Below are 19,636 nucleotides of genomic sequence, written 5' to 3'. Positions count from 1 at the left end.
ACGATCCTCCTACCTACCTCTGCCTCCTGAGTGCTGGGATGAAAGGTGGATGCCTCCATGCCCAGCTCTTTTTTTTTTTTTTTTTTTTTTTTTAGCAAGGAACTCATTCTTTTTTTTTTTTTAATTTTTCTTAACATTTTCCATGATTATAAAATATATCCCATGGTAATTCCCTCCCTCCCCACCCCCACACTTTCCCATTTGAAATTCCATTCTCCATCATATTACCTCCCCATTACAATCATTGTAATTACATATATACAATATCAACCTATTAAGTATCCTCCTCCCTTCCTCTCTCTACCCTTTATGTCTCCTTTTTACCTTACTGGCCTCTGCTACTAAGTATTTTCATTCTCACGCAGAAGCCCAATCATCTGTAGCTAGGATCCACATATGAGAGAGAACATGTGGCGCTTGGCTTTCTGGGCCTGGGTTACCTCACTTAGTATAATACTTTCCAGGTGCATCCATTTTTATGCAAATTTATAACTTCATTTTTCTTTACCGCTGAGTAGAACTCCATTGTATAAATGTGCCACATCTTCATTATCCACTTATCAGTTGAGGGACATCTAGGCTGGTTCCATTTCCCAGCTATTATAAATTGAGCAGCAATAAACATGGTTGAGCATGTACTTCTAAGGAAATGAGATGAGTCCTTTGGATATATGCCTAGGAGTGCTATAGCTGGGTCATATGGTAGATCAATCTTTAGCTGGTTTAGGAACCTCCACACTGTTTTCCACAATGGTTGGACCAAATTGCATTCCCACCAGCAATGTAGAAGGGTTCCTTTTTTTCCACATCCCCACCAACATTTATGATCATTTGTTTTCATGATGGTGGCCAATCTGACAGGAGTGAGATGGAATCTCAATGTAGTTTTAAGCTGCATTTCCCTGATGACTAGTGACATAGAACATTTTTTTAGATGCTTATATGCCATTCATATTTCTTCCTTTGAGAACTCTCTATTTAGCTCCATAGCCCATTTTTTGATTGGTTTGTTTGATTCCTTGTTATTTAATTTTATGAGTTCTTTGTATATCCTAGATATTAATCCTCTATCAGATATAGAGCTGGCGAAGATTTTTTCCCATTCTGTAGGTTGCCTCTTTGCTTTTTTCACTGTGTCCTTTGCAGTGCAAAATCTTTGTAATTTCATGAGGTCCCAGTGATTAATCTGTGGTTTTATTGCCTGAGCAATTGGGGATGTATTCAGAAAGTCTTTGCCAAGACCAATATGTTGAAGGGTTTCCCCTACTTTTTCCTCTAGCAGTTTCAGAGTTTTAGGTCTGAGTTAAGGTCTTTAATCCATTTGGACTTAATTCTTGTGCATGGCGAGAGAGAAGAATCTATTTTCATCCTTCTGCAGATATATACCCAGTTTTCAAAACACCATTTGCTGAAGAGGCTGTCTCTCCTCCAATGAGTATTTTTGGCATTTTTATCGAATATCAGGTGGCTATAGCTACTTGGGCTTACATCTGGGTCCTCTATTCTGAGGAGCTCATTCTTGCCTAGGCTGGTCTTAAAGCCTTTACTATTTACCCACACACTCTGCATTTGGTGTGCATGGAAATCCAAGTTCCCTACTGCATGAGTAACTTTTTTTTCCCCACAAATGATAGTATTTTATTATAGAAAAAGCACCCCAACCACAGGATTTCGTAAACACTGGTTAGGTTAACAAGTGCAACTTTAAATACAAAGGAACGAGGCAAAACCTACAGTTTGCCTTTAGGAGAAATTCCGAGATACAAATGTGCGGCAGCTGCCGACGCGCTGCTTTGGCATGAGCTCAGAAGACCCATTTTCAGTTTCAAAATGATGGCAAGACGTGGCATCACAATTGCCCCTAAAGACGACCCCACACCAGTGTGTGGCGGAGGTCGAGGGAAGGCTGGGCTCGGCACCTCTACCTCAGAGCCTTTGGGCTGCCCCACGCTATCTTCCTAGACCTGCAGGCGCCACACACTACACAGTCCTCCAGTCACATCCAAGTACCTCGGGCTACTGCCCCCTCCAGTCAGTCCAGCTACTTCCCAGTCCCCCTCCCTTGTTCCTTCAGATGAGTAACTCTTTCAAATACATCTGTCATGGCTATCTGTGAATTCTCTCCACCTTTGCTTCTCTGAACAGTCTGTTTTGCCTTCACTTCACACGATAGTTTCTCCTGGGTTTATAGACGTCAAGGCTGACAGGTCTGCTCCTAGAGACACAGTCTGGGGCCCTCACTGCAGGTGGTGGGCTGGCCCTCGGACTCACCCACTCCCTAAACCTCTTCTAGGAAGAGACAAGAGACCACCCCCCTCCCCACCCCAACAATTCAGGACTGAGGCAGAGAAAGAGGGAGGCTGATGCCTGGACTGGCGTACACCTTTAATCCCAGCACTCAGGAGGCAGAGGTAGGAGGATCACCATGAGTTCAAAGCCAGCCTGAGACTATAGAATGAGTTCCAGGTCAGTCGCTGCTAGAATGAGAACCTACCTTGAAAAACCTAAATATCTAATGAGGGAGGCCAGTGTGGTGACGTACACCTTTAATCCCAGCACTTGAAAAGCAGAGGTAGAAGGATAGCTGTGAGTTCGAGGCCAGCCTGAGACTACATAGCGAATTCCTGGTCAGCCTGGGCTGGAGTGCGATCCTACCTTGAAAAAAAAAAAAAAGGAAGAAAGAAAAGAAAAAAGAGGGAATGTGATGAGTCACAGCTGAAGTCACAGGTCCAGGTGGCCCTGTGCCAGCCAAGACAAAGGAGGGTCCCTGAGCTCTGAGGAAGCCTCCAGGACCCAGGATGCTGCCCGGGTCCGCTCCACTGTTCCTGCCCACAATGGGCGCCGCTCCCGCCCCGCTACCTGGTGCGGGTCGCTCCGTGTCCCTGCTGCCTAGCTGAAGGTCTCTACTGCTCCCCAGCTCCCGCCTAGCCACGGTCATCATCATGTCCCGTCCAGTGTCACCTACCCGGCCCGCCACGATCCTGGGCACCATGATGATGGGGAGCCGCATGGACGCGACCGCCAGCGCCGCGTCGGTTCGCGCCTTCCTGGAGCGCGGCCACACCGAGCTGGACACGGCCTTCGTGTACAGCGACGGCCAGTCCGAGAGCATCCTGGGCGGCCTGGGGCTCGGGCTGGGCCGCGGTGACTGCAGAGGTAAAAGCTCGCCCCTGACTTCCCCCCTGCCCCAAGCTGGATGGAGTCCCCAGCACCGCTCGATTCTTTCCTGGCCACTGGCTCCAGAGCACGGCTTTGCCTGTCTCCTTTCCTCCTCTCGACCCTGGTCCAGCCTGGAACCACATAGCCTGCCCATCATCTGTAGGGCAGTGAGAATGTGGTGATCTGGCACTGTGTGTCTCCCATGTGCAGTCATGCCCAGCAGGTGTCTCTGGCAGCCCTGGCATTGCTTAGCACCGCCACAGATCAGACTTTGGGCCAGGCCGCCGAAAACCTTAGCTCAAACTTGCACAGGACCTTAAACTTTGCTCCCTGTAGCTCCCAGAGCCTGTTGACTTTAGCAGGGGCTCCCGCTTCACCAGGGTGGCAGTCCCAGGAACCGCAGCACTCAGCCTGAGACTAGAGGAGAGCAATCACTAAAAGACCCCAGGGAGCTGGGGAAGAAAGCAGGCTTTGGAAAGTGCACTCCTCAGTCTCCACTCATGTCTCAATACTCAGTGATGAGAACCTGGGAAATGAGATCGCAGGTGTCTGAAGTTTCTCTTAAGAAAGAGAGCAGCTATGGAAAGACTGCTAATTAATTTTCTCTACAAATTGTCCCCGTCAAATAGATATTCTTTTTTTGTGTGTGTGTGTTTCATTTCTCTATCTTTATTTGTCCAAATATAAAATGAGCATGATATTAACTTTTCATGCAGTCATCAGTGTCTGCAGAAATTTTGCCAAAACCAACTCTCTGTAATAATATTCCACATCACATATTAGATTACCATGGCAAAAGAACACTCATCTTGTTCTTTTCACATTTTAAAGAATTTCTTAAAATTCTAAACCTTTGGGTTGGAACAGAACAGATTATTCAGAATCTTGCTTTAAGACAATAGCTTTCACTTTTATATTTTAAGCCTATCACCCTTACTATTACTATTACTATATATTTCATATAAATATACAAATGACACCATATTTCCAATAAATATAAACATTGTATAGTATATATTCTTTTATCAACAAGGATACAAGTTAGGCAAAGAAAAGAATTTTAAAAGCCCATAGTTCTTTACTTTAAGCCATTTATTGACAATCTTTGTATGTATAGACAATAATCCCCTCCCACACCCCTCCTTTTTCCCCTTCTCAAATCCTTAGTCTACTGAACCCCTTTTTTTCTAACTAGTCTCTCTTCAATTTTTATGTCATTTCCCCCCTCCTACCGTGCCAATCTTGTGTTGGTAGCATCAGCCACTGTGAGATCATGAATACCGATGCCACTCTGTGTCTGGAAGACAATATTGCAAAGCACTCCTCCCCTTCCTTCGGCTTCTACATTCTTCCTGCCATCTTGTCTGCAATGGTCCCTGAGCCTTGGAGGGGATGATTCACGTGTCTCATTTAGTGCTGAGCACTCCACTGTCGCTTCTGAGCACTTTGGTGAGTTTTGGGAGTCCCCATTGGTCACTGCCATCTGGAAAGAGAAGCTTTGTACACACAGTCCAGAGGCATTTGGATAAACATGAAAGGAACACAACCCAGGCACAATCTGATTTAATGAAGGGTTCGGGGGGGTGCACTCTAGTGCTCCCCAAACTGACTGTACTTGTAGCTTTTATTTCGGTTCAGGCAGTCAAAGCTATGGGGAGTCAGAGCATAAGAGAGATCATGAGTTTGTATCAGACCAGATCGTAAGTTCTCTATTTAGGTTTATTTCACCAGGTAATCTGTGAAGAAGCTGTGAGTTTCCTGTCTTCACAAAGCTGGACCCAAGGCACATAGTTGTCCACTTCCCCAGGCCTGACCTGTGCAAAGATTAGCCTTTTGCCAACTAGCTTGCTCTCCACAAAGCATCTCTAACAAAAAAGCGAGAGAAGCAATTATATGTGGGCATAAATATAAGTACATAGAGGACAGTTTGGTGGGTATAACATATCCATTTAGCCAGACAACAATATTAGTTCCCCACCACACACACCCAGGGTTTATTACCTTCCCAGCTTTTCCTTAGGCAAGAATTCTCTTCCATGGAGTGGGTCTCAAATCCACTCACGAAACAATTGGTTAAAAGCCCATATTTCTAAGTGTTCTATAATCTCTCCCCACCTTTTGAGTAAAGGGCATTTCTTGACATCCTCCTGAGTTTACAGGTAGACAATTTATTTGCATTAAAATACCTGTTCTTGGTCTTAGCAGTTAAGGCATTGACCTGTGAAGCCAAAGGACCCAGGCTCAATTCCCAGTGCCCATGTAAGTCAGATGCACAAGGGGCACATGCATCTGGAATTCATTTGCAGTGGCTACATGCCCTGGTGTGCCCATTCCCTCTGTGTCTGTCTCTCTTCTATATCTCTGCTTGCAAATAAATAAATATATAAAAATTTAAATCTGGGCGTGGTGGTGCACACCTTTAATCCCAGCACTTGGGAGGCAGAGGTAGGAGGATCACCGTGAGTTCGAGGCCACCCTGAGACTCCATAGTGAATTCCAGGTCAGCCTGGCCTAGAGTAAGACCCTACCTCGATAAACCAAAAAAAAAAAAAAAAAAAAATTTAGAATAACCTATTCTTGTTTGCATGTGATAACCTTGGTTGTTGCCAAATAGATATTCTTCATCCCTTCTCTTTAAAAAGCCTTGTTGAGGGCTGGAGAGATGTCCAGTGAAGGGCAGATGGATGCATAAAGTGTGTGTATTTTTACACGGAAATACTATCAGCATTAATAAGGAATGAAGAGCCGGATGTGGTGGTGCATGCCATTAATCCTAGCACTTGAGGAGGCTGTGGTAGGAGGAGCTGAGTTCAAGGCAAGCCTAAGAGATCCTAACTCAGAAAAAATAAATGAATGAAGCTCTGACACCTGTCACAACATGGACGAACCTTGAAGACATTATGCTAAGTGAAACAAACCAGACACAAGGATAAATACCACTTGGTTCCAGTTATGGGAGCTAGCTAAGTAAGCAATCAAAACCACAGGCATGGGAAGGAGATTAGGTGCCCTGGAGAAGAAGGGAAGGAAAAAATGCAGGAGTAGGGTCTCTTGCATAAGTTCTTACAGAGCGGGAAGATGAAAAGGTTGTAGGGAAGTGCTTCATGCCACGAGGCTGTAGAACAGTGTACATAAAATGGTGAAATTTCATCTTTGCTTATTTCACCACTTTGTTTTGTTTTTCCTTTTCAATTTTTTTATTAACAACTTCCATGATTGTAAACAATATCCCATGGTAATGCCCTCCCTCCCCCCACTTTCCCCTTTGAAACTCCATTCTCCACCATATCCCCTCCCCCTCTCAATCAGTCTCTTTTTTTTGATGCCATGATTTTTTCCTCCTATTATGATGGTCTTGTGTAGGTAGTATCAGGAACTGTGAGGTCATGAATATCCAGGCCATTTTATGTCTCAGGTGGAGCACGTTCTAAGGAGTCCTACCTTTCCTTTGGCTCTTACATTCTTTCTGCCACCTCTTCCCCAATAGACCCTGAGCCTTGGGAGGTGTGACAGAGATATTGCAGTCACTTCTTTCCAGCACCATGATGCCTTCCTGAGTCATCCCAAGGTCACTGCCATCTGAAAAAAGATTCTCTACCAAAAGTGAGAGTAGCATTAATATATGGGTATGAACATTAAGAGAAGTGCTTACTGGGCAGTTTGATAAGCATAGTATATACATTTAGCCAGACAATAGCAGATGTTATACCCCTAGGGCTCATGACTACCCCTGTTTTAAGTTTTCAGTATCAGGGATGTATTCCTTCCCATGGAGTGGGCCTCCAGTCCAATTAGAGGGCAGTTAGTTTCCACCATGACAGACGTGTCCATTGGCTCATTTGGCCTGGCTGGCCAAATATAAGGCTTGCAGTGTCCTTTGTTGAGTATCTTCACTGTGGTTTCTCTCTCTTCCATTGAACTGCATGCAGAATGACTTCTTATAGCTTTCTGTCAGCTGGTCTATGTGGAGGAGGTTATCAGCTCAGTTATAGCATGATTTCTCAGTGGCCTTGCAGCCCAAGTATGTGGAGTCTTCAGCAATAGGGTCTTACCATCTATTCCTGGTGGGAAACCAAGGGCCTTGGCAATGGCCTATAATGTTTTGGGGTTCATTAGGGACCTCCCTGGCCAACAACTCACTGGAAGGTATCCCATCCCTGGCACTGAAAATTTTCTAGCAACAATATACAGTTCCTGAGTGTTCCATTGTCCAAAATAGTAGGTTTCCATATGATTTATTTATATTCTCTTAGAGTTTGATTAGCCCTCCCTCCACCTTTCCTTTACTCAATCTCTTCCCCTGACCTCACTTAGGCCTTTTCACCCCCATTAATCTGTTCTACTTACATATATACACTAACGTCCTATTAAGCTCCCCCCCTTTCTCTTCCCTTTATATGTCTTTTCTAGCTTACTGGACTTTATGAAAAAAGAAAAGAAAGAGGCACCTAGAGTCACATATCTCCCGCTAAGCCATCTCTCCAGCCCAAAGCTTCCTTTTCTGTGTCTCCTCCCCTTCATCTTTGAGGCCAGGACTACAGAGCTCAGATCTGAAGTTGAGTTCTGCATTTGGTAAAATCATCTATTCCTTTAGGTGTACCCTAAAAGATGTCATATATGTATGTATGTATATAGGTAGGGCCTCACTCTAGCCCAGGCTGACCTGGAATTCACTGTCTCAGGCTGGCCTCAAACTCCAGATGATCCTCCTACCTCTGCCTCCTGAGTGCTGGGATGCCACTAAACCTGGGAGTTTTATGTTTTAGCTAATCATGTGCCCATTCAAGCCAGATGCACAAGGTGGCACATGTGTCTGGAGTTTGTTTACAGTGGCTTGGGGCCCTGGCGCCCCCATTCTCCATCTGTCTCTCTCTGAAATAAAGACAAATAAATAAATAAGGTATTTAAAAATAAAAGCTATACACCACTCTGGTGAAGTACACATGTCCTTGCCAATGCACTTTGGACTCAAGCCTAGGATCCCAACACTCAAGGGTTTGAAATAGGAGGAGCACCATGAGTTCAAGGCCAACCTGAGCTACAGAGCAAGTTCCAGGGAAGCCTGGGCTACTGTGAGACCCTGCTTCAAAACAAACAAGCAGGCAAACAAACAAAAAATACCCTAAGATCTCCTGGATATTTGAGGGTTAGGGCTGAGACTTTGCTATGTAGCTTTGATGGCCTTGAACCCCCTGAGGCTGCCTCCCTCTACTTCTTAAGTGCTCGGGTTAAAGGTGTACACCACTATGCCCACCTTCTATCTCTTAAGTATCATACACAAAAAAAAAACCCTATTTCACTGGGCATGGTGTCACACACCTTTGATCCTAGCACTGTGGAGGCAGAGGTAGGAGGATTGAGTTTGAGGCCACCCTGAGACTACATAGTGAATTCCAGGTCAGCCTGGGCTAGAGCGAGACCCTACCTAAAAAAAATACAAGAAAGAAAGAAAGTAAAAGAAACCCTATTTGCTAAGTGGCTTGAGCCTCTCCACTTCTCTCCCTGAAAAGTGAAAATTGCCACCAAGGCTGCTCCACTGAACGGGAAGTCACTGAACGCTGACGGTATCCGGTCCCAGCTGGAGACATCACTGAAGCGGCTGCAGTGTCCCCGAGTGGACCTCTTCTACCTGCACCTGCCTGACCACAGCACCCCTGTGGAAGAGACTCTGCGCGCCTGCCACCAGCTGCACCAGGAGGTGCGGGTGGCCCCAGCGCAGGGAGGTGGTCTCCACTCTTCTCATCCTGACTCACCGAGAGTGAGGCTCCGGGCTCCCAGAGCACAACCAGACACAGGCCTGCTCCCAGGGTCCCCACCCGGTCAGTCTCCCCTTCCTGGTCTGAGATGGGCTGTGACGGATGGCGTCTCTTCCTTGCAGGGCAAGTTTGTGGAGCTTGGCCTCTCCAACTATGCCTCCTGGGAGGTGGCCGCGATCTGTACCCTCTGCAAGAAGAATGGCTGGATCCTGCCGACCGTGTACCAGGTGAGGGGCACTCGGTGTGCCAGGGTTACCCAGGCCTCGGGCTCCAAAGGCATTTTTTATGCAAGAGAGAGAGAGAGAATTGGCATACCAGGGCTTCCAGCCACTGCAATCAAACTTTAATGACTTTGCTTGCATCACTGTGCGTCTGGCTTATGTAAGACCTGGAGTGTTGAACTTGAGTCTTTAGGCTTCAAACACAAGCACCTTAACTGCTAAGCCATCTCTCCAGCCCTCCAAGACTTTTTGTATCTTAGGTTTTCTTTTGCATGAGCCCCTCCTCCACCATCTCTAGGTATATGCCCTGATTGTCAAGCTCCAAGCATTGTTTGTTTGTTTGTTTTGGTTTTTCGAGGTAGGGTCTCACTCTGGCCCAGGCTGACCTGGAATTCACTATGGAGTCTCAGGGTGGCCTTGAACTCAAGGTGATCCTCCTACCTCTGCCTCCCGAGTGCTGGGATAAAAGGCGTGTGTGCCACCATGTCCGGCTTTCTTAGCGTTGTTAAGGCCAGGACAGAGGTTGTTTACAGGAGTATATTTGAGGTCCTTTTCATTGACATATCTCCCTGCAGGGCTTGTACAACGCCACCAGCCGGCAAGTAGAAAAGGAGCTCTTCCCCTGCCTCAGACACTTTGGATTGAGATTCTATGCTTACACCCCTTTGGCTGGTAGGAGATGCTGTGGCTATAGGCTCTTGTGGGTGGGTGGACATGCCTGGCCATCTCTGCCTATTCATGCCCTTGTAGATGCCCAGCCCAGGTCTCTAAGTTAGTGGGTCTTTAACCAGAGACCGGGCTGTGTCCTCCATGCTTCTGGGTTCCTGTCTTCTCCCCGAATCATGAGCTGGGAGGTATCTGGCAGCCTCTGGGAGCAGTCTGGACCAGGGTGTGACCACAGGCTTCCTGCAGGGGGGCTGCTGACCGGCAGGTACAAGTACGAGGACAAGGACGGGAAGCAGCCCGAGGGCCGCTTCTTTGGGAACTCCTGGGCCGAGACGTACAGGAACCGGTGAGCTGCTTGTCTGCTTTGGGATGGGGACAGTGAGGTGACAGTGTAGACAGCCCTCTTGGGAGCAAAGCCCCATTGCTGCCCCTGTCTGGGTTCTAATAAGAAACTCAAAACGCTGGGGTTTCTTGTTTTCTTGTACCTCGGTGAGGAAATGACCCTTGGACCATGTGGCACTTACTGCCATAGCTACTTCCCGAGAAGTCACTTGTCAAGGGGGACAGAGAGGACCCTGGATAGAGGCTCTCGGGTCAGAGGCTGAGCCTGGCCCTTGTAGTCTGTTCCCTGTTGCACTAGGTAAAAGGCAGGCAGTCTCACTAATAAGGGGGTCGCTGATGTTTGCTGGGGGAATGTAGCCTGGGAGGTTTTGATGTCCAGTAAAGGATCCTCTGTTGGGCTGGAGAGATGGTTTAGCGGTTAATTGAGAAAAAAAAAAAAAAAAAAAAAAAAGGATCCTCTGCTGGGAAGGACACTGGTCCACAGTTCTGGCAGAACGGGGTGGGGACAGCACCTTGGTTGGCTCTTTGCCTGTGGCCCCCAGTGTGACCCCAAAGGAGCTGACCCCTGTGCCACCATCCCCACCTACTCAGCTTCTGGAAGGTGCACCACTTCGAGGCCATCGCCCTGGTGGAGAAGTCCCTGCAGGCCACCTATGGCCCCAGCGTGCCCAGCATGACCTCCGCTGCCCTGAGGTGGATGTACCACCACTCAAAGCTGCAGGTAACCCGGCTGCCCGGCTGGCCTTCAAGCTCAGCTTCTTTCCTTTTGGGGGACCCATGGTTACCTTTAGGTGATTTTTTTTTTAATTTTTTTTTTGTTCATTTTTATTTATTTATTTGAGTGTGACAGAGAGAGAAACAGAGAGAGAGAGAGAGAGAGAGAATGGGTGCGCCAGGGCTTCCAGCCACTGCTAACAAACTCCAGATGTGTGTGCCCCTTGTGCATCTGGCTAATGTGGGTCCTGGGGAATTGAGCCTCATACCGGGGTCTTTAGGCTTCACAGGCAAGTGCTTAACCACTAAGCCATCTCTCCAGCCCTTTTTTTTTTTTTTTAAGATTTATTTTATTTATTTGAGACAGAAAAAGGGGGAGAGAGAATGGGAGCACCAGGGCCTCTAGCCACTGCAAACAAATTCTAGATGCATGCACCACCATGTGCATCTGGCTTACATGGGACCTGGAGAATGGAACCTGGATTCTTTTGCTTGACAGGCAAGCATCTTAACCACTAAGCCATCTCTCCAGCCCCCTTTAGGTGATTTCTGATGAGGGTACATTCTCTTTTGACATTTCTTTCTTCCACTACTCATGGACTCTTGACAGTATTCTTTGATGACATCTCAATGCCAGGTTTTGGGGACTGGAGAGATTGCTGAGGAGTTGAAGGCACTTGCTTGCAAAGCCTGCCTGTCTCGGGTCAATTCTCAGTCAGCCATGTAAAGATAGGTGGACATTAATTTGCAGTGGCAAAAGACCCTAGTTGGTGAGAACATGCATGTGTGTGCATATACACATGTTTAATTAAATAAGTAAATAATGGGGCTGAAGAGATCACTTAGCTATTAAGGCACTTGCCTGCAAAGCCTAAGGACCCAGGTTCAAATCCACAGTACCCACATAAGCTAGATGCACAAGGTGGTACATGCTTCCGGAGTTCATTTGCAGCAGCTAGAGGCCTTGGTACACCCTTTCTCCCCAATCTGCCTCTTTCCCTCTCTTTCAAACAAGTAAATAATTAAAACTAAAATAAATATTAAAAAATAAATGCCAGACATTTCATAGTCTTGCATCATGGACTTACCTTTTACTAAGGAAAAAGGTGTGGTGATTCAAATCTGTAATCTTAGCGCCTGTGAGGCTGAGAATTGATGCAAGTTTGAGGCTAGCCTGGGATACATAGTGATTTTCAAGTCAGCAAGAGCTGTAGAATGAGACTCGGTCAGAAAGAACAAACAGACAAATTGTTAATATTTTTTCTTTCTTTCTTTCTTTTCTTTTTCTTTTCTTTTCTTTTTTTTTTTTTTTTTTGGTTTTTCGAAGTAGGATTTTACTCTAGTCCAGGCTGACCTGGAATTCACTATATAGTTTCATCTCAGGGTAGCCTCTAACTCACAGTGATCCTCCTACCTCTGCCTCCCAAGTGCTGGGATAAAGGTATGCATCACCACTGGCAAAATTGTTATTCAGGCCTTAGGAATTATGATTACCTTTGTTCATAAGGCACAGTTCATGCAGCTCTTAAAGAAATGGAAATGAACACATGTAAGCCCTGCTCCTCGGGTGGAGGATGGGTCTCCTGCTGTGTCCTCTGCTCTAGGGAACCTGAGCCTTCCCAGTCCTCCAACTTCATCTGTATGCAGTAACATACCGTGCAACAGGTATGTGGTGGAAGGGTGTCAGTAAGTGGGGCCACTAACCCCTCTGGGAATGAGACAGAGTCTCAGAGAGATGAAACAACTCAGTTGTTTTTCGGTCTTTTGGTGGAAGAGCTCACTTAGGTCTGTGTGGATGAACACAGGGCAATGGGGAAATGTATAGAGTGACGTAGGTTCAGCTGTCAGAGACCCCCTCCATTCTTTCCCAGTGTTCAGGACATAAATAAGATTGCAAATCTTAGCTAGAGACCGGCAGAAGGGGCAAGTGACAGGAGCCACTTGGCAGCAGAAGTGTGTTGAAGTCTGGCCATCTTCCTTACAGGGTGCCCATGGAGACACAGTCATCACTGGCATGTCCAACCTGGAACAGCTGCAACAGAACCTGGCTGCAACTGAGGAAGGACACCTGGAACCAGCTGTGGTGGACGCGTTCAACCAAGCCTGGCACCTGGTTGCCCACGAGTGTCCCAGCTATTTCTACTAGGCCACGGGAAGCTCCAAGGGCTTCCCTGTCACCTCTGATTCTCACAGCCTTGCCAATCTTTGCCTTATGCTGACTCTGATCCGTGCAGCATTTTTCTAGATTGTGGCCCTGCTGTCTATTGCCTTCTGTGGTAGTTGATTGAATCAGATGTCTCCCATAAATTCATGTGTTTTGAATGTTTAGTCCCAGCTGGTGGCAATTTTGAAGGTGAAGCCTTGCTGGAGGAGGTGGGAAAGGGAGGGAAAAGGGGAAGGGGAAATGGAGAGCAGAAAAGAAAAGAGGCGGGGCATGGTGGCACACACCTTTAATCCCAGCACTCCGGAGGTAGAGGGAGAATTGCTGTGGTTGGGCCAAATAAATGGTTGTGATTGGTCCAAACACCTCTTCTCAGGCTATCTAAACAGACTGTTGAAGTTTACTCAGTAGGCTTCTAGACACTCCTATGGCAAGGTAGGGCTAGAGATATGACTCAGCATTCAAGCACACTGAGTGCCTGAGAGGCCTGAGGGACTACTTGACTTCAGTCCACAGGACCCCCATTAACAACTGGGCATGGTCATGTGCATCTGTAACCCCAGTCCTGAGGTGGTAGAGACCAGAAAATCACTGGAACTAATGAAAAAAATAGCAGCTTCAGGAATAGTAATACACACACTCTGGGGGTGTTGGAGAGATGGCTCAGAGGTTAAGGCACTTGCCTGCAAAGCCTAACGACCCAAGTTCAGTTCCCCAGTACCCACATAAAGCCAGATGCACAAAACGGTGCATATATCTGGAGTCTGTTTCCAGAGGTTGGAGGTCCTCGTGTGCCCATTCTGTCTGTCTCTGTCTCTCTTTTATCTCTTTCTGCTTGCAAATAAGTACACATTTTAAAAAACTGGAACTCAAGTCAGCAAGTCCAATAGTAAGTTCTGAAATGAACATTCTAACACATTCTAGCACAATTAAAAAAAAAATAGCTGGGGGCTGGAGAGATGGCTTAGCAGTTAAGCGTTTGCCTGTGAAGCCTAAGAACTCTGGTTCGAGGCTCGGTTCCCCAGGACCCACATTAGCCAGATGCACAAGAGGGCACACGCATCTGGAGTTTGTTTGCAGTGGCTGGTGGCCCTGGCGCGCCCATTCTCTCTCTCTCTCTATCTACCTCTTTCTCTCTCTGTCTATTGCTCTCAAACAAATAAATAAAAATAAACAAAAAAAAAAAATAGCTGGGCATGGTGGTGCATGCCTTTAATTTCAGCACTCGGGAGGCTGAGGTAGGAAGGTAGGAGGATCACAGGGAGTTTGAGGCCACACTGAGACTACATAGTGAATTCCAGGTCATCCTGGGCTACAGCTAAATACTACCCTGAAAAACCAAATACACACACACAACACACACACACACACACACACTAATTCAGTGCTTATATGCTGAGGAATGATGGCAGGAAAATATTAAATATCTTTGTTTTCTGTAATTAAGTCATTACATTTTTTTCTTTTAAAAATATTTTATTTATTTATTTGAGAGAGCGAGGAAGAGGCTGAGAGAAAGAGCAGGGGTGTGCCAGGGCCTCCAGCCACTGCAAACGATGCCCCCTTGTGCATCTGGCTTATGTGGGTCCTGAAGAATCAAACCAGGGTCCTTAGGCTTCGCAGGCAAATGCCTTAACCACTAAGGCATTTCCCTAGCCCATACATTTCTGATTTCTGTAAAAGCAAAAGACTTCATATGGGGCTGGAGAGATGGCTTAGCGATTAAGCGCTTGCCTGTGAAGCCTAAGGACCCCGGTTCGAGGCTCGGTTCCCCAGGTCCCACGTTAGCCAGATGCACAAGGGGGCACATGCGTCTGGAGTTCGTTTTCAGAGGCTGGAAGCCCTGGCATGCCCATTCTCTCTCTCTCCCTCTACCTGTCTTTCTCTCTGTGTTTGTCACTCTCAAATTAAAAAAAAAAAAAAAGACTTCATATGTATAGTAGGGTTTCTCTCTAGCCCAGAATTCTAGTCAGAATTCACTATCTAATCTTAAACTGGCCTCGAACTCACAGTAATCCTCCTGCCTCTGCCTCCCGAGTGCTGAGATTAAAGGCAAGTGCCACCATCCCTAGCATTTTTTTTTCTTTTTCTTTTTAGACACAGTCTCATGTAGCCAAGGATGATTTTAATATAAATGTATCTGAGGTTGACCTGGAACCTCTGACCCATCTTACATTCCTTCCCAAGTGCTGCCCCATGGTGCCTGCTGAAATTAATTTCTTTATGATTTATTGTCAATAAATGTCTCATTTACATATCTATTTTATATGACTGAGGTTGTGTAAAAGTTCCTCAGGGTGGCAAGAGAAAAATGTTTAAAGCTGGATATCGTGGTACATGCCCTTAATCCTAGCACTTGGGAGGCAAAGGTAGAGTTTGAGGCCAGCCTGGGCTAGAGTGAGACCCTCCCTCAAAAAAAAGAGGGACTGGAGTGATGGCTTAGTAGTTAAGGTGCTTGCCTGCAAAGTCAAAGGACCCAGTTTCAACTCCCCAGGACCCATTTACCCACTTACGCCAAATGTACAAAGTAGCTAGCGCATGTGTCTGGAGTTGGCTTCCATAGGCTTGCTTGCTTTCTCTCTCTCTCTCTCTCTTCCTCCCTCTCTCTTTTAAATAAGTAAATAGAAATAAAATATTTAGGGCTGAAGAGATGGCTTAGCAGTTAAGGCAGTTGTCTGCGAAGCCTAATGACTCAGCTTCTATTCCCTAGAACCCTCATAAGCCAGATGCACATCGTGGCACATGCATCTGGAGTTCATTTGCTGTGGCTAGAGGTCCTGGCACACCCCTTCTCTCTCTCTCTCTCTCTTTCTGCCTCTTTCTGTCTCTCCCCCTGTGGTGGTTTGATTCAGATGTCCCCCATAAATTTAGGTGTTCTGAATGCTAGGTTCCCAGCTGATGGAGATTTGGGTATTAACGCCTCCTGGAGGGAATGTATTGTTGGGGGTAGGCTAATAGCCAGTTTCCCCAAGCCAGTGTTTGGCGTACTCCCCTGTTGCTATTGTCTACCTTATGTTGGTCAGGGGGTGATGTCCACTCTCCTCTGCTCATGCCATCGTTTTCCCCTGCCATCGTGGAGCTTCCCCTTGAGCCTGTAAGCCAAAATAAACCTCTTTTTCCCCAGAAGCTGCTCTTGGTTGGATGATTTCTACCAGCAATGCAAACCTGACTGCAACACCCCCTCAAATAAATAAATAAATAAAATAAAATAAGAAGAGAAAGAGAAAGAGAAAGAAAGGAAGGGAGGGAGGAAGGGAGGAAAAAGAAAAGAAACGTTTAAGAAGTCCTGAGCTAGACAAGTCTACCATTGAGCTATACCCTCAACATCCAATTATCTACTTATCTATGGATCTATGTATTGCAGCGCTTTGAGACAGGGTCTTGCTGTGTGGCTCTAGCTGGCCCATACGTGCTTTAGAGCCTGGGCTGGCTTTCAACTTTGGGCAATTTTCTCACCTTGGCCTGTCTGTAGAATGCTGGGATTACAGGCATGGGTCACTGCCTGTCCTCTGACCATGCTTCCCTCTACCTTCTTTTTTGTTTTATTTTAAGGGGGCGGGGGATGAATGAGAATGGGCATGTCTTCTTGTCATTGCAAACTCCACATACATGCATCGCTTTGTGCATATGGCTTTACATGGGTATACTTACCGGGTATTGAACCTAGGCCATCAGGCTTTGCAACGAAGCACCTCCAACTGCTGAGTCATCTCTCCAGCCCCAACTTCCCTACTTTCTAACAGGGTGTCACCCTGTAACCCAGGCCTCCAACATGAAGCAATCCTCCTGCCCCTGCCTCTGGAGTTCTGGAATCACAGGCATGTGGCATAGCACCTAGCAAGGCCATCCTTTTCATTATTTATTTTACTTTTTGTTTTCTGGGGTAGGGTCTCACTCTAACTCAGGCTGACCTGGAATTCACTCTGTAGTCTCAGGCTGGCCTCCAACTCACAGCGATCCTCCTACCTCTGCCTCCTGAGTGCTGGAATTAAAGGCATGCGCCACCACGCCCATCCTTTTTATTTATTATTTTTTGTTGTTGTTTTCCAAGTAGGGCCTCACTCTAGCTCAGGCAGACCTGGAATTCATTATGTAGTCTCAGGGTGGCCTGGAACTTACAGCAGTCTCCTGCCTCTCTGCCTTCTGAGTGCTGGGATTAAAACATGCACCCATGCCCAGCTATGGCCATCCTTTTTTAGAATACAGTTCTCCCACCCAGTTTTGAAGGTGTCAACAACTACATACAGTTGGTCAGCCACACCACAATCAAGATACAGAATAGCCCCACCACCACCACACAAAGCTCTTCATGCCTCTCCCCTCTTCCTACCAGCACCCATGGGTAACCATTGGTTTGTTTTCTGTCTCTCTAGCTTTGAACTTGCAGGAATGTCAGAGAGATCACATCTCAATGTGTATAGCATTTTGAATCTGGCTTGAATTGAGATTACTGTGTTTCTTTGTATGAATGTCCTACAGTGTATTTCTTTGTCCATTTTGCAGTTGAGGGACATTTACATTGTCTTTATTTTCTGGCATGTACAAATACAATCATTATAACCACTTGATATAGCTTTTTGTGTGAATGTATGTCTACACTTCTTTTGGATAAAAATTGAGGAATAAGTAGGGCGTGGTGGCACATGCCTTTGATCCCAGCACTACTGGGGAGGCAGAGATAGGATCGCTGTGAGTTTGAGGCCAGACTGAGATGACAGAGCAAGTTCCAGGTCCACCTGGGCTGGTGGTGAGATCCTACCTCCAACTCCCCCCGCCCAATAAAAACCCCTGAGGAATGAGATTGCTGAGTCATTTTCATTAACCTTAAAGAACTAGAAAAAGACTGTTGAGTCATGTGGTTAAGTATATGATTAACTTGTGAAGATAAAGAGTGCAATGACTGGACTTCTGTATGAATAGGAAGAAAACTAAATAGCAGAGGCCAGTAAACTAGGAAGGTGACATAAAGGGAATAGAAAGGGAGGGAGGGAGGACTTCATAGGATGGTATTGTATATATGTAAGTAGAACAGATTAATGGGGGTGAAAAGGCGTAAGTGAGGACAGGGGAAGAGACTGAGTAAAGAAATGGTAGGGGGAGGGCTAATCAAAATCTAAGAGGATATAAATAAATCATATGGAAACCTACTTTTTTGGACAATGGAACACACAGGAGCCATAGATTATTACCAGAAAATTTTTAGTGCCAGGGATGGGATATCTTCCAGTGAGTTGTTGGCCAGGGAGGTCCCTGATGCCCTCAAAACATTACAGGCCATTGTCAAGGCCCTTGGTTTCCCACCAGGAATAGATGGTAAGACCCTATTGCTGAAGACTCCACATACTTGGGCTGCAAGGCCACTGAGAAATCCTGTTGGAGCTGAGCTGGAAACCTCCTCCATGTAGACCAGCTGACAGAAAGCAGGAAAAAGCTACACTGCATGCAGCTCCATGGAAGAGAGAGAAATCACCAGTGAAGATACCCAACAGTGGACATTGCAAGCCTTATATTTGGCCAGACAGGCCAAATGAGCCAACAGGTGCAATAGTGGCATGTCTGTTATGGGGGAAGCCAACTGCCCTCTAATTGGACTGGAGGCCCACTCCATGGGAGGGAATACATCCTTGATACTGAAAACCTACCATAGGGGTAGTCATGAGCCCTAGGGGTGTAACGTCTGCTGCTGTCTGGTTAAATGTATATAGTATGCTCACCAGACTGCCCAGTAAGCACTTCTCTTAATGTTCATAATCATGTATTAATGCTACTCTCTCTGCTTTTGGTTAGAGAACCTTCTCTTTTGGTAGAGAATCTTCTCTTTTCAGATGGCAGTGACCTTGGGATGACTCAGAAGGCACTATGGTGCTGAGAAGAAGTGACAGAGGAGTGCTCAGCAGTGCAATATCTCTATCACACTTTCCAAGGCTCAGGGTCCATTGTGGAAGAGGTGGAGGAAAAAATGTAAGAGCCAAAGGAAGGGTAGGACTCCTTACAATGTGTTCCTCCAGACACAAAATGGCCTGGATATCCATGACCTCACAGTGCCTGACACTACCTACACAAGACCATCATCATAGGAAGAAAAGATGACATCAAAATAAAAGAGAGGGGGAGGGGATATGATGGAGAGTAGAGATCCAAAGAGGAAAGTGGGGGGGGAGGGGAAGGAATTACTATGGGATCTTGCTTACAATTATGGAAGTTGTCAATAAAAAATAAAAAGAGTGAATCTGGGTGTGGTGGCACACGCCTTTAATCCCAGCACTTGGGAGGCAGAGGTAGGATTATCGCTGTGAGTTCGAGGCCACCCTGAGACTACATAGCCTGGGCTAGAGCGAGACCTTACCTTAAGAAACAAAAAAACAAAACAAAACAAAACAAAAGAACTTGCCAATGTTACCTGTTGAGGCTCCCTGTGAAACCTTTCCATCTTTGCTTCTTTTCACAGTCTTTTTTGCTTTTAAGTTTGGAAGGTATTTTTCCTGGGTTTATAGGTCTCAGAGTCTTCTCTTTCTATGCCATAGGGACGTTGGAGCTCTGAGTCAGCTGCAACTCTGGGCCCGCACGGGAGGAGTGTGTGGCTGGTAGGCCCCTAGGGTTAAGCATCCCCTTAGCTC

The 19,636-nt window shown here is 46.3% G+C and overlaps 1 protein-coding gene across 1 annotated transcript; it reads left to right on the top strand.

Moving 5' to 3' along the window:
* The first annotated feature begins 2,942 nt into the window (after positions 1–2,942).
* Akr7a3 (aldo-keto reductase family 7 member A3) lies at positions 2,943–13,004 on the top strand. Its single transcript, XM_045149086.1, has 7 exons — positions 2,943–3,156; positions 8,670–8,857; positions 9,038–9,142; positions 9,712–9,808; positions 10,049–10,148; positions 10,736–10,865; positions 12,843–13,004. The coding sequence occupies exons 1-7, from the start codon at positions 2,943–2,945 to the stop codon at positions 13,002–13,004; spliced, it is 996 nt and encodes a 331-aa protein (XP_045005021.1).
* Positions 13,005–19,636: the final 6,632 nt, after the last annotated feature.

Source organism: Jaculus jaculus, chromosome 5 (assembly GCF_020740685.1).
Source record: "Jaculus jaculus isolate mJacJac1 chromosome 5, mJacJac1.mat.Y.cur, whole genome shotgun sequence".
Lineage (NCBI taxonomy): Eukaryota > Metazoa > Chordata > Mammalia > Rodentia > Dipodidae > Jaculus > Jaculus jaculus.
The sequence above is the reverse complement of the archived record's forward strand: the minus strand, read 5'-3'. Positions and strand labels throughout refer to the sequence as shown.

Coding starts and splice junctions, on each gene's coding strand:
- Akr7a3 (XM_045149086.1), top strand. CDS start 2,943: ATGTCCCGTCCAGTGTCACCTACCCGGCCCGCCACGATCCTGGGCACC. Junction 9,809..10,048: donor TGCTTACACCCCTTTGGCTG/GTAGGAGATGCT, acceptor GGCTTCCTGCAG/GGGGGCTGCTGACCGGCAGG. Junction 10,866..12,842: donor ACCACCACTCAAAGCTGCAG/GTAACCCGGCTG, acceptor TCTTCCTTACAG/GGTGCCCATGGAGACACAGT.